At 41.5% G+C, this 14,409-nt stretch overlaps 1 protein-coding gene across 2 annotated transcripts; it reads right to left on the bottom strand.

Moving 5' to 3' along the window:
• Positions 1–1,195: 1,195 nt before the first annotated feature.
• On the bottom strand, positions 1,196–13,075 carry LOC142665200 (cathepsin K-like). Of its 2 annotated transcripts, XM_075844795.1 has the most exons (9): positions 12,973–13,075; positions 8,362–8,627; positions 7,061–7,187; positions 6,410–6,532; positions 5,692–5,844; positions 5,316–5,534; positions 3,260–3,425; positions 2,848–2,953; positions 1,196–2,123 (listed from the first exon to the last, which is right to left on the bottom strand). In XM_075844795.1, exons 3-9 carry the CDS (start codon positions 7,181–7,183, stop codon positions 2,024–2,026), a joined length of 990 nt encoding a protein of 329 aa, XP_075700910.1. In that variant the 5' UTR covers positions 7,184–7,187; positions 8,362–8,627; positions 12,973–13,075; the 3' UTR covers positions 1,196–2,023. The 2 variants fall into 2 exon arrangements, with proteins under 2 accessions (XP_075700910.1, XP_075700911.1); XM_075844796.1 differs by lacking the exon at positions 8,362–8,627 and having other exon boundaries at positions 12,973–13,035.
• Between the last annotated feature and the right edge of the window lie 1,334 nt (positions 13,076–14,409).

Raw genomic sequence — 14,409 nt, 5'->3', positions numbered from 1 at the left:
GGCATTGGGGTCTGAGTGGCAATTTTTTTTTATTATAAATAACACACCACCATTATGACAGAGACACTGCTGTCTGCTCTGTGACCGAACCCCAATTTCAATACCATTTTAGGGTATCCCTGAAAAAGGTAGGGAGCACTCTAGTGCTCGACAACCAGTCTCTGTGCTGCACATATATCGTCTCTGCTATACACTGGCCCTCAGCGAAGACTTACAACATAAACATTTCCATCCACGTGTGAAGAATAGAGATCCAAATCAACTTCTGTGATTTGGCTTTCCATTTACTAAGATGGTACTTAGTCCCCTGCCATATTGTACACACAGTCCCACCCAGATTATTCCCCTAATTGTTTTTGGGGTTGATCTGTACCAGGAAATATGCTCCACAATGGTGGACGTGTCCTAACGTCTGAAGACTTTGGATTGGAGTCTACTACCGCATATATATCATCGTGGGACGTAACTTGACCTTGAGTCCATCCCTAGGAGGCCTTCATTAATAAAAAAAAATCTAAAATCAGAGAATAACATTTTCTACTTACTGCCCTTTTGGGGGTATTTCAAAAAGTTCCAAAAAATCTTGGTCCTTCTTTCCCTGAATATCTCAAAAAACATATACTAGCCCGACACATATGATCAGGATGCCCTTAAGTATTGTGATGACCTCCATTTTTCCCCAGTGGTCTGGCCCATGGACCATTTCTCTTCATCTTTCCCATCTCCTTTGGGATTTATTTTCCCTTAGTGCACATTATTACATGGTTTTGCTACCCGTCTGACCTTAGACTCGTGACCTACACGTTTATGGTAAATCTTATATCATATGTAGCTAATTAAAATGAAGGAATGCCCACTAATATGGATGGGCATTGGTAACTTGTTCATGACTATCCACGTCACCGTTTCCCTGATGGTAACACCTTCCCTCCAATGAAGAGGTATCGTCCATAGTCACCATAGGTCACTTGGGCCACCATTTATGCTTACCACAGGACGGAAAGTCATCACATGACTTACAAAGAGAGTGGTGGGAAACTAGGTAGGCTGGCATATTGGGAACAGGCAAAAATCCGTACTATAGGTCTACTGAATTTTTTTTATTTTATTCTACCAGTTTATTTCCAGACAGGTTTTTGAATATCCCCCAAAATACATCCACAAATAAAGGAATAATAATCACAGAAGTCACAACATTTTTTAATACTTTTATTTTTTAATCAGTGAAAATTAAAAAAATACAATCACATTTTAAATTGTGGGAAAAGTCCCTTAAAAAAAACCAGGATACAAATCTAAGAGTACCAGACTCTAGCCGTATATAAAAATCGCGTGAGGTGATCACTTTATGGCATTCAGTGTTCAGATTTTTGGAGCCAAGACATTACAGGGTGTAAGAGTCCTGTGGTATTGTGAATATCCCTCAAAAAATATTAAGAAAAATATGCTTGACTTACACAATGACTTGGTCCAAGAAATGATATATATGGTGGCCATGCTTAGGTCTAAGCTTTCGGAAACTTTTTGAATGTTGGACTATGTAACTAGAGGAACTTTTAGGCACAGCTTCTGTAGGGTTTAAGAAAACTGCCCACTGAATGTGCCCAGTAGGGCAAGAAAGGCTGATGGCAACTCCCCCTGGGTCACGGATGTTCTCACAGGGATGGTCGTAAGAGGTTCCTGTGGGCTCCTCAAGTTCTGCAAATACTCTGGCCACACAATAGAAGCCCAATAATGATATATTGTCAGAGCTAACTAAAAAATGGAATATTTTGTCCTATGGATATTTTTGTCTTCCCCCCAATTTCCCGACAAATGATAATAAAGATAGGACTGACACCTCAAGAAACCTATTACAAAATGTTTTCATTCTGGGCAAGATTAGAAAGGCAGCTTGTATGTGCACAATGGTCCCACAAGTAAAATGCAATCAGGTATGTAAACTCTTGATGGAGGCTTATACCGGAACGGCTGCAAGAGGGGTCATGGCTCCAATTTCCGCTACCCCTGGATCCAGTACAGGTCACATAAGGGGGTAACTGGCAAGGTTGGAAATGCCACAGTTATTTCCTTTATCTCTAGCCATTAAGATGTAGCCTTTGTTCCCCCAGGTCTCACCCCAGCTATAAAGAAAAAAAACACATCGCACAATCAGATAATACATAATATCCTACAATATATCTACATTGTCTTCATTCCACTATAGAGCTGCCTGCAGCCACCACTAGGGGGAGCTGCGGAGATTAACGAATACTCAATAATAACATAGTATGCAGTAAGCTCCTAAGCTCCCTCTAGTGGTGGCTGTAGGTAGCCGGTATTTTATATTTTAAATCTGTATGTATTTGGATCTCTGTATCAGAAAAATGGAGCTCTAACCACTGTACAGATATATTAAGAAATTAATTAGCACAGAATTTTGTTAACAAACAAACAAGGGTGGAAATTTACATTAAGCCCCAGGGGTGGAATGAGGGGTAGGCACCGTAGGCAGCTGTGTATGGGCGCCATTGAGGTGGGAGCGCAATTTATGGTTAAAAAAAAAAGCAAAAAACAATACTCTGTCTTTACATATTAGATAATAGGTGTGCGATGGCGGGGATTGAGGTGGAGGGACACGGGGAGTATGTATTACAAATAACGCTAGTGATTGGTGGAGGTCAATTAAATGGATGATTGTCCATCCAATAACTACCATGCTGAGGGTGGTAGGGCACATTCTGAAACCTAAGCCTGGCGCCTGGACAGCTTGTCCTTCCCATGCATGTCACCTTCTATAGAGTCAAGATTTATAAAATAATAAATGCTATTATGGCTTTATTTCCCAGCATGCCCTACTATATTTACCTATTCTTTACAATCCAGTATTTGGCTTTCTTTTGCACTCCGTATCCGACAGCGAGGACGGCGTGGTTTATATCTTCTGCACTACAATTTTCGTCATAGTATACACCTGCATATAAAAACAAGAGAAAATAATGTAATAATGGAAATTAATCTAAAATAAATTTTCTATCTCTATACGCTTTTACTATATAAATATAACAACCATAATGAATATAATAACAAATGGAAAAATGATTACAGATAAATGAATTTTTCAAAGGATGCAAAATTGCTGTACCTCTAGGTGGCACTGGAGAGGCAATTTTCTTCTTTTTGGAGGAGAGCTATTTTGCATATCTATTTCCCAGGGAACATTGCCCTATAAACTCCATAACTGCTGCATCTCCCTAAGTACCTTAATCATGAGTCATACCTTTACTATAAAACTGGAAGGTTGAGAGGGTGGCATCGATGCCTACTGACACAGGCCCAACTGTGCCCACTGCTCTCTTCAGCGCCTTCTCACTTCCTTGCTTCACTTCCTTGTAAGATTTACATTTGGCGGCTTTGCCGGTGGTAGTGTAGTTACAGGTTTGATCCTATGATGCAGAATGCACAAAGCTTAGACACGAAACAAAGTACAGCACAGGATAAGTAATAACAGTGACTCCACCAGAAGAATAGTGAGTGCAGCTCTGGAGTATAATACAGGATGTAACTCAGGAACAGTACAGGATAAGTAATGTAATGTATGTACACAGTGACTCCACCAGCAGAATAGTGAGTGTAGCTCTGGAGTATTATACAGGATGTAACTCAGTATCAGTACAAGATAAGTAATGTAATGTATGTACACAGTGACTCAACCAGCAGAATAGTGAGTGCAGCTGTGGAGTATAATACAGCATGTAACTCAGGATCAGTACAAGAGAAGTAATGTAATGTGTGTACACAGTGACTCCACCAGCAGAATAGTGAGTGCAGCTCTGGAGTATAATACAGGATGTAACTCAGGATCAGTACAGGATAAGTCATATAATGTATGTACACAGTGACTCCACCAGCAGAATAGTGAGTGCAGCTCTGGAGTATAATACAGGATGTAACTCAGGATCAGTACAGGATAAGTAATGTAATGTATGTACACAGTGATTCTGCCAGCAGAATAGTGAGTTCAGCTCTGGAGAATAGTACTGGCTGTAACCACGATCAGTACAATATAAGTAATGTAATGTATCTACAAAGTGACAACTTTTTATATATATATATATATATATATATATATATATATATATATATATATATATATATATATCTATATATACCGAAATCCAAAACACAAGACAGCACTCCAAATTCAGTGAAAAAATCGGATCACTTTAATCACCACCTGTGTCGTTTCAGCAAGCGATTGCTTGAGAAAGGCCCCATGGAGTAGGGCTGAAACTTCGCAAGTGCTGATTAAAGTGATCCGATTTTTTCACTGAATTTGGAGTGCTGTCTTGTGTTTTGGATTTCGGTTGCTATTTGGGACACTGGTCGCGTGTCGGAACAAGAACCTGTGCACCCGATACTGAAGGAACGGTGCTGCTTTTGTTTTGCTTTTTTTTATATATATATATATATATATATATAAAAGCAACACAAAAGTTTGATCAGCACATTCAAGCAAAATTAAACAAAACGTGTATACAGGTGCAAGAACGCCTGTGAGTGCCAATATACAGCTCAGAAGAAAATGATAACAGCACACTGCGAACACTAATGTCACTTAAACCACTAAATATAAATAAATATGCATTACTGCTAAATCTACTTATAATAGGGAGGTTCTTAGTGCACATTTTGATCAAATTGTGTGCTGTTGCCATTTTCTTGTGTGCTGTATATTTGCAGTCACAGGCGTTCTTGCACCTGTATACACGTTTTGTTTCATTTTGTTGGAATGTGCTGATCACATTTTTGTGTTGTTTATGTGATTCATATATGTGGGGTCAGTGACTGCCTCCATTTTTGATCTTGCACTCCTCCCATTCTGCCCTGGGGGATCTTAATTAGTTTAATGCTGGTTCCTACCATCCCCAAGTATATGTAGGCTTAGTCCCAGTTCTGGGGGTACGAGCAGCGTAGGTTCCCACCTCATAGAAGTCGCCTTGTCGTGGCAGGTGGGCTCACATAATTTGATCAATATGTGCGCTAAGAACCTCCCTATTGTAAGTAGAGTCAGCAGTAATACATATTTATTTATATTTAGTGGTTTAGGTGCCATTGGTGTTCGCAGTGTGCTGTCACCATTCTCTTGTGTGCTATCTATATATATATATAGGCCGTATAATGGTGCCTGGAGGTAGACATACCCTTTTAGTATGCAGGTGTGCAGTCTGGAAAAGCTGAGTGACAACCCCTGTGAGAGCTATAATTGCACCCCGCTTTCCCAAAACCACAATCAATCAAGTGTACAGATCAAGTGGTGTGTAATCCGTACTTACCTCCCCAACATAAGGGTAAGCCTCCTCTGAGTCAATGCCTTTGTTATCCTGCACATACTCAAAGGCATTGGTCATGTAACCTCCCCCACATCCATCATTCTTCGTGACACAATCTACAAGGTTCTGGGGGCTGAGGACAACCAGTTTTCCAGTGTTTTTCTTGAGCTGTCCCTCCAACGCTCCAACAGAACTAAAAGCCCAACATGACCCACAGGAACCCTGAGACGGGAGCAATAAATCTAAATTATGACCTGAATTGCCACGATATACATATATTATATTTTAGTATATATTGTAATATAATAATACACTAAATACATAATAAAAATCTTATATTAATAAACATTTATTGGCAAAATTGGCTTTGCTGTTTTACCTGGTTCCTGACCGGTGTGACATAACCTTTTTTTCTATAGTCAATAGAGTCAGGAAGAGCGTCCATCCCATCATCATCAGCAGTGATGTTCCTTGCTCTATTTCGGGGTGGAACTTTGAGGCCAGTCATTTTCCTAGCGACTTCTTCACTAGTCTAAAAGGGAATGAAACTTGGAATTAATTCTATCGGTTTTGCTTCTGTAGATCAGCATTAAATTCAGTGTAAAAGTAACAGAAGGGACCATGGAGAGAAAAGGGAGGAGAGAGAAGGGACTATGCATTTGTGTGAAGCCTGGTTGACTCTGTGACTGAATTATATTATCATAGCTGCTAAAAATGGCTGCTGTAACTGTAAATTAGGAGTGTTACTGGCTGACATAGGAAGAAAAGCACAGGACACGGAGTTATGGGGTCTCTCACAGGCCCACTCAAAAAGGAGCAACAACCCCGACTTTACCTAACCCTCTAAGCTAGAAGGCCCCAAAAGGGTCACGGACTAGTAGGCGCCCATTGCGAAAGAGGCTGTTTTTACTGTGCCCTGGTATTTGTCTTATGCTGCTCCCCAAGGGCTCGAGTGATTTAGGGCACCCTTTCGGACACCACTTCGGTCCATGGTCTCAATCCAGTACCTGCTGGTCACCTACAGGTCTCCTTTAAGCTCCTGTTATGAAATGTCATCTTCACCCCTTACATAAGCTAATGTCAGGGTAGCAACTTACCATATCTCCTAAGTGGTTCATGGCCAGCTCATAGGTGTGTAGTCCCTGAGAATGCTCCAGGTTATGGTTGATGATCAACTTGTAGTTCTTCTCCCAGATCAAGCGCCTCATCACCTCATCAAACTGTAAGTGATAGATGGATCTGATTAATAGATCAAAAAGCTCCTCCGAGTGTAAGCAAACCCCCTAAAGCTCATCCGAAACAAAAAGTTATATAGTAGGGCCGGTTTTATTGCAAATGGTGTATTGGGCGACAAGTTTTAAGACAATTTTTCTTATCAGTTCAACACACATAATACCGACATACCGTCATACAGAGGCACGTTAACGCTGCTAAATACAGCCCACATAATACTGCCATATAGTGCCCAAATAATACTCCCTTAAAGAGCCCACATAATACTGTCATATCGTTCGCACATGATACTGCGATACATAAATTATACCCCCATACACAGCAAACTAATACTTTGTGGTTTTGTATGCTTCTCGGGTTGCCTATCCCCAAAAGCCCCCTTATAATGGAGGTCCTTGGCAAAAGCCTTGTTTGCCACACCCTAAAACCGTCCCTGCCCCATAGAACCTGCAGGGGCTGCCTCCTGCCTCTTTCTCAGTACTTTATGACCTTGGCTTTCATAAAAAAAGTGTTACCTTTCCATTGTATTGCTTCTGATACGTTCTTTGCCATTGCTCCCATTCGGAGTCCAGTGTGTCATCCCAGAACTGGCCGGCATTCACCAGTGGAAGAGCCAAAAGCACAAGGTGGAGGATCATTATACTGCAGAAAGACAGGAATAAGATATTTGGGGTGTGCACATTTGGGGTTCTGTAATACTCTAGTCCGGCACTTGTTTCCAGATAATACTGAAACATAATCTGTAATCTCACAAGGTTATAAAATCAGAAGATTGAGCAGAGATTAAGAGATTAAAGGCCCTTTTACAAGGGCCAATTATCGGGCAAATGAGCGTTTACAGAACACTCGTTTCCGATCATTGCCCTGTGTGAACAGGGCAGCGACCAACCAAGCAAACACTCGTTCATCGGCTGATCGTATAGTTTATGCAGCCAAAAATATTATCGTTGTCGGCAGCGCATCTCTCCGTGTAAATAGGGTGACGCGCTGCCGACGTGATAATAAAGTATGGGGACGAGCGATCGGATTAACGAGCGATCGTCTTCATACATAGCTCCTTGTGACAGGAACAAACGAGCGCCGATCAACCAGCTGTCTCGTCGATCGGCGCTCGTTTATACGGCCCAGTTGTGCCGTGTAAGAGGACCCTAAGGGTTCAAGTACCAAGAGCCCATACGGTGGCACGTGGATTCTCTCTGTGCCCTCATATGGTGCAAAGCTTCCAGGGAAGAATACCACCTCTGTAATATGGCAGGGGGTGGTGAATGCTAAAAAAAAAATTCTCGCAGATCCTCCCGCAAGGTACGGAGGAAGAGTATTGGTCCGTAGAATACCATCGGCACCGTATTATGGGTCTGTACTACAAAGGTCAATTATTTTATAATCACATTTTATTTTTGGATGGAGATTCCTTAGATTTAAAGGTAAATTGTCTGTAGTTATGACCGTCCGATCATACAGAATATTTTTAATAATCCATCATTTCTCCGCTCCCTATAATAAGAGGAATCAGTCTATGCCCCTTTCACTCTTCAGTACCAATCTGCGTCCATTGAGGACGACTAATCTGCAAACCCAAAAGATATCTGCCCAAAAAGGCCATCGATATAACCCTTACCGTACCCATATTTTTAACCACCAGGGGGTACAGAGGTATCAACTGCACCTAAGCCCTGGCGTCTGAGTGGGCTTAAGTCCCCTGTGCCCCATAAGAAGATACCAGTATTATAAACGGCCCCGTCTATTCTACCTCTCGCTCCCCTCCCCCACCTTAAAATAACTTCTACCTTGAAAAAGGGATTGAACTGCATCTTACCTCTCGACACAGAAGAAGTTTGTACGTCTCGGTTAATCCCCTGGCAGACTTTCTTGGCTGGCACAGAGAAAACGAGTATATCTATAAACCCAGCCCTGGCAGTCGCACCTCAATGAACCTCACAAGGAAATCTTTATAATAATTCAGAGACGTTGCTGCGCTGCAGAGCGGTTTCAGAGAGAAGTGAGAACGTTAGCCGGGGTTCTGTATATTGTCGGTCACGAGGAGCGCTCTTGTGGGTTGTCCACAGCTGGTTATACTTATAGCTGAAAAGAAAATAAAAAAAAATTCCTAATGTCAGGAACCTAAATTCGCCGCAGGCCTCAGATGCTCTGCTCTCCTGACGTAACCTGAGCAAACACATGACACATAGATATACAAAGGAATAACCGATTCAGCCGTTATTTAGCTGGCTGCCGATCAATATGGTGGCCATTACTGCTGGCACAGAGCCTACCCGGACTTTGAATGTTCAGAGATAAAGGTGAAGGATATATTTATTATATGTATGTACTGCGGAACAAGTGTCAGAAAAGCTGGGTGACAACCCGTATGCAAGGTCAGTCAGAGTGGTAGTTACCCAGCTTTTCCAGAAATGGATAGAAGTCCTGTCGCTGTGCTTTACATGTCCACAGCTCTCTCCATTCAAGTCTATGGAAGTTACAGAAACAGCAGAACACCTATGGATATGCCATAAATATCTTTGGTGGGAAAAGAGTGTAGGAGGCGCCGGTAGCTTCAAGCCGATGTGCTCCCCAATGACCGACTCTCGTGCCAAATTCACATATGGCCCCTCTTCACCCTTCCAGTGGTCCCCATCTACATAGCTAAAGGAGGGCTCCGTCGGCCGTTCTTGACGACTGACATAACCGACGGCTTCTGCAAAGGTATCATAACGTGGTATGCGACCTGTGCTGTCGTGTCAACTTCCCCTACTGAAGGGGGCGCCACATATGGCGCGTGTTATTTTTGCAGTGTGTGGTGGCGGTGGTGGTGGTGGGTGGTGGTGGCGGCACGTATAATATTGTTATTTAGGCAACTGTATGGCACTGTTATTTGGGCACCATAATGTCTGTCGCTTATGATTGGGCAATGTAAGGTTTAGTTATTTGTACACTGTATGACTGTATACCATGTGTGGGAGTACATTTATAATGGCGTAGGTGCAAAGCCCAGGGCCACACGCTCTACATGTAGGGTGCATAGGCATTAAGTGGTTAACTGTGTTTCATTATATGATGATATTACTATGCGATCTTCCTGGATCATATATATTCCTCATGTCATATTGACCAATTGTATCAGTTCCCGTTTTCAGTCAGTCAAACTCATAACCAGCAGAGTCATCCCACAAATTTCTGAGAATTCCTACAAGTTCCTTTTGTAGAAACAGAAACTTACTTGGGTCGACTTAGAACTGAGCTATTCTGAGGCATGGCCTGAAATAGGATTTTGCTCTGCATCTATAGCTTGTATTAAAATATAATCCATATAATACATCGATTCACTGTGTACATACATTACATTAATTATGATGTACTGATCCTGAGTTATATCCTGTATTATACTCCAGAGCTGCACTCACTATTCTGCTGGTGGAGTCACTGTGTACATACATTACATTAATTATGTTGTTCTGATCCTGAGTTACATCCTCTATCATACTCCAGAGCTGCAATCACTATTCTGCTGGTGGAGTCACTGTGTACATACATTACATTACTTATCCTGTACTGATCCGGAGTTATAGTCTATATTATACTCCAGAGCTGCACTCACTATTCGGCTGGTGGAGTCACTGTGTACATACATTACTTATCCTGTACTGATCCTGAGTTACAGCCTGTATTATACTCCAGATATGTATTCACAATTCTGAAGGCTTCAGAGTTAACACTCACCTAGCATTCCCTGCCTGTTGTGTCTGCACAGAGCTTTACATCAGGCACTATACAGTAACTAACTGTCCTCCTGAGTTACATCCTGTATTATACTCCAGAGCTGCACTCACTATTCTGCTGGTGGAGTCTCTGTGTACATACATTACTTATCCTGTACTGATCCTGAGTTACACCCTGTATTATACTCCAGAGCTGCACTCACTATTCTGCTGGTGGAGTCACTGTGTACATACATTATATTACTTATCCTGTACTGATCCTGAGTTATATCCTGTATTATACTCCAGAGCTGCACTCACTATTCTGCTGGTGGAGTCACGGTGTACATAAATTACATTACTTATCCTGTACTGATCCTGAGTTATATCCTGTATTATACTCCAGTGCTGCACTCACTATTCTGCTGGGGGAGTCACGGTGTACATACATTACATTACTTATCCTGGACTGATCCTGAGTTACATCCTGTATTATACTTCAGAGCTGCCTTCACAATTCTACTGGTTGTAATAGGAAACAGTCAACAAGCTTGTTGTCAGACACACCCTTAAAAGCTCAGCAGAGCTCATATAATGCAGTGGGGCAGTTATTTTTTCTTACATCAGAGGAGTGTACAGTGTATTCTATAAAGATGACACCAGAATGAATATCACCAGGGCAAGCTCTGTGCAGACACTGTATAAGCAAAGAATGCTGGGAGATTTCTGAAGCCTGCTGAATTATGAATGCAGCTCTGGTGTTTCATACATTTATTATATTATCATTTCATCTATGGAAGACTTTGTTTATATTAACTATTTGTGCACTCTGGCTTATCATTTGTAATCAATAATTGTTCTATAAGCAGCTGATCTTTGCAGTGACTAAAACAACTAAGAAATGCTTTGTTAACAACGGAGGAAATCCCCTTCCTCTACAATTGTACCCACCACAGCAACTTGCTACAAAAAAACTGAGATCAGCAATTTACAAATAATTTCCCAGACGATGAAAACATGACAGGAACTTGCAAGCATCACCACACAGGGAGGGTTGGGCTATATTCACATGGAGTTTTTTGCAGGAGGAAAATTCCTCCTGCAAAAACTGCTCCAGACGGTTTTTGCACAGTGGTTTGACAAAAACTCGTCAAAACACTCGTCGAGGCGTTTTTTTCCTCTTTCTGACTCATTGAAATGGGGTTTTGGAGGCGGAAACCGTCTCAAGATGGGTCATGACGCTTCTTTTTACCGCGGCGCGTTTTTTTTACTTGCGGTATAAAAACTCGTCCAACTCCCATTGAAATCAATGGGAGGCATTTTCGGGCGGTTTTTGAGGAGTTTTGCGGCGCGGTTTCCGCGTCAAAAAACTCGTCAAAAAACTCAGTGCGAAGAGTGCCTTATACATTTACATCTACATTAAAAAAAACAGTTGTCACAAGTATGTCTACAAGACTGTTGCTAAAAAAAAAACCCCAGCAGAAAAGCGAGTGCAGCTCTGGAGTATAATACAGGATGTAACTCAGGATCAGTACAGGATAAGTAATGTAATGTATGTACACAGTGACTCCACCAGCAGAATAGTGAGTGCAGCTCTGGAGTATAATACAGGATATAACTCAGGATCAGTACAGGATAAGTAATGTAATGTATGTACACAGTGACTCCACCAGCCGAATAGTGAGTGCAGCTCTGGAGTATGTTAGAGGATGTAACTCAGGATCAGTACAGGATAAGTAATGTAATGTATGTACACAGTGACTCCACCAGCAGAATAGTGAGTGCAGCTCTGGGGTATAATACAGGCTGTAACTCAGGATCAGTACAGGATAAGTAATGTATGTACACAGTGACTCCTCCAGCAGAATAGTGAGTGCAGCTCTGGAGTATAATACAGGCTGTAACTCAGGATCAGTACAGGATAAGTAATGTATGTACACAGTGACTCCTCCAGCAGAATAGTGAGTGCAGCTCTGGAGTATAATACAGGATGTAACTCAGGCCCAGTACAGGATAAGTAATGTAATGTATGTACACAGTGACTCCACCAGCCGAATAGTGAGTGCAGCTCTGGAGTATAATATAGACTATAACTCAGGATCAGTACAGGATAAGTAATGTAATGTATGTACACAGTGATTCCACCAGCAGAATAGTGATTGCAGCTCTGGAGTATGATAGAGGATGTAACTCAGGATCAGAACAGGATAAGTAATGGAATGTATATACACAGTGACTCCACCAGCTGAATAGTGAGTGCATCTCTGGAGTATGTTAGAGGATGTAACTCAGGATCAGTACAGGATAAGTAATGTAATGTATGTACACAGTGACTCCACCAGCAGAATAGTGAGTGCAGCTCTGGAGTATAATACAGTATGTAACCCTGGATTTGTACAGGATAAGTAAGATAATACCTCTTTTCGGGCTAGAGAAGTCCCCCAAACAACAAAGAAACTAAAATTTTAAAAACACACATTCGCACAATCCCCACCCTTTGTAAAATCTGGTTTACAAGTCAATATTGCACTTGGCCAGTTTGGGGGCAGCTCGATGGTTCACCAGGTGGTGATACCAATATACCAACCCTGTCCTCAGTGCTTGCATTATGTATTCACATACAGAATAACTTATGGCGTAGTCATTACCTACATAGAAAAGTGATTGAAGATATGGGATAGCAATGATACAAAGTTTCGGAAAAAATTGAGGGTAAGATATAAAGTCAATACCTGGAGAGAGAGAATAGTTTCCTCTTGTGCCCGCACCCTCCCTGTAATGATCCCGCATCCGCTACGGCAATGTTATGCTGAATACTGTGGGCTGATCCTCTCCAGGAAGTTCAGACGGGGAATTCTGAGCAGCTGGAGAAAGCAGAAATTGTTCCAATAACAATAAAAGACTGAAAACACAGATCAGACCTAAAATAAGTCACGAGACAAAAAGTATAAAACAAAAATTCCACCAAAAAGGGTAAAGAGCCCCTGGATCCCCCCCTTACGGAGGCCCCTTACCTTAGGATATATTACAGCCTACTCGTTCCAACTTGCTTGTAGTTTATAGTCACTCAATATATTTGTGGTGGGCTAGTTCTTCTGCACAGCAGAATCTCAACAAGCTGAGCAGTAGTGTAAAGCATGGGGAGGAAGGTGGAAGCAGCCTGATCCTTTATATGAAAAAGAACACATTCAAAAATATGGGCCAACATAGTAGTAATGTCAATTTTATTAAGTACAATATCCCTCAAAGTGATTGAGGCCCCATGCACACGACCGTATTTTTCATCCGTAATTATGGATGAAATTGCGGACACTTTCGTTTCCATAAGCCGCGGACATCTTTCCATATATTTACGGATGTGTGTCAGGGCCGCAGAAATGATCCGCAAAATATAGAATATTTCCTAATGTCCACAATTGCGGCACAGACTCGCCCATAGAAATCTATGGCCGATTCCGCAATTGCGGACGGCTACAGATGTGCATCCGTCTTTGCGGACAGTAGAAAGCCTTACGGTCGTGGGTATGAGGCCTAAAAGCATTTAGAATCCAAACATAGAATTAAGATCAATAATGGATCTGCTGCAGAACAAACCGGTAATAAGGTATAGAACATACAAGGGTCAAAAACCCAAATTACATATAAATGTATATCAATAATCAAAAGTATCTCAAAAACACAAAACCAAAAAACCTACACATCTTAGGTATCTACACGACCGGAATAACCTGAAGAATTAATTTAGGAGGTTATTTAACGTGAAACATGAACGGGATATATAATAAACATAAAAACAATGCGAAAAAAAAAAATCGCTTTTTTTCTATATTCACACCAAAAAAAGAAATGATATAAATTACACAGTAAAAATTTTCTACCCCCCAAACGACACAGAAAAAATATACAATTTCTCTCGCATAAAACAAGGCGTCATATAGCTACATCAATGCAAAAATCCAAAAGTTATGGCAGCTGAATCGCTACCTCCTAGTGTAACTTCGTCAAGGGTATGTCACACGGGTAAGCAGCCCGATCCTCTCATGAGTCAGGGGGTGATTTTTTTACACTACCTAAGATTCTAATAGACAATGTAGCCAAGCTGGAGTCACAGGTCATAGCTGTGCCCTATTGGAGCATAGCGCCCAAATAAAGCCAACTTTGGGAGGTGG

This window comes from Rhinoderma darwinii, chromosome 12 (genome assembly GCF_050947455.1).
Source record: "Rhinoderma darwinii isolate aRhiDar2 chromosome 12, aRhiDar2.hap1, whole genome shotgun sequence".
Lineage (NCBI taxonomy): Eukaryota > Metazoa > Chordata > Amphibia > Anura > Rhinodermatidae > Rhinoderma > Rhinoderma darwinii.
This window is presented reverse-complemented; position numbering and strand designations above follow the sequence as displayed.

Coding starts and splice junctions, on each gene's coding strand:
- LOC142665200 (XM_075844795.1), bottom strand. CDS start 7,183: ATGATCCTCCACCTTGTGCTTTTGGCTCTTCCACTGGTGAATGCCGGC. Junction 5,845..6,409: donor TGAACCACTTAGGAGATATG/GTAAGTTGCTAC, acceptor ATTCCCTTTTAG/ACTAGTGAAGAAGTCGCTAG. Junction 2,954..3,259: donor CTTCCAGTTTTATAGTAAAG/GTATGACTCATG, acceptor TTTTATATGCAG/GTGTATACTATGACGAAAAT.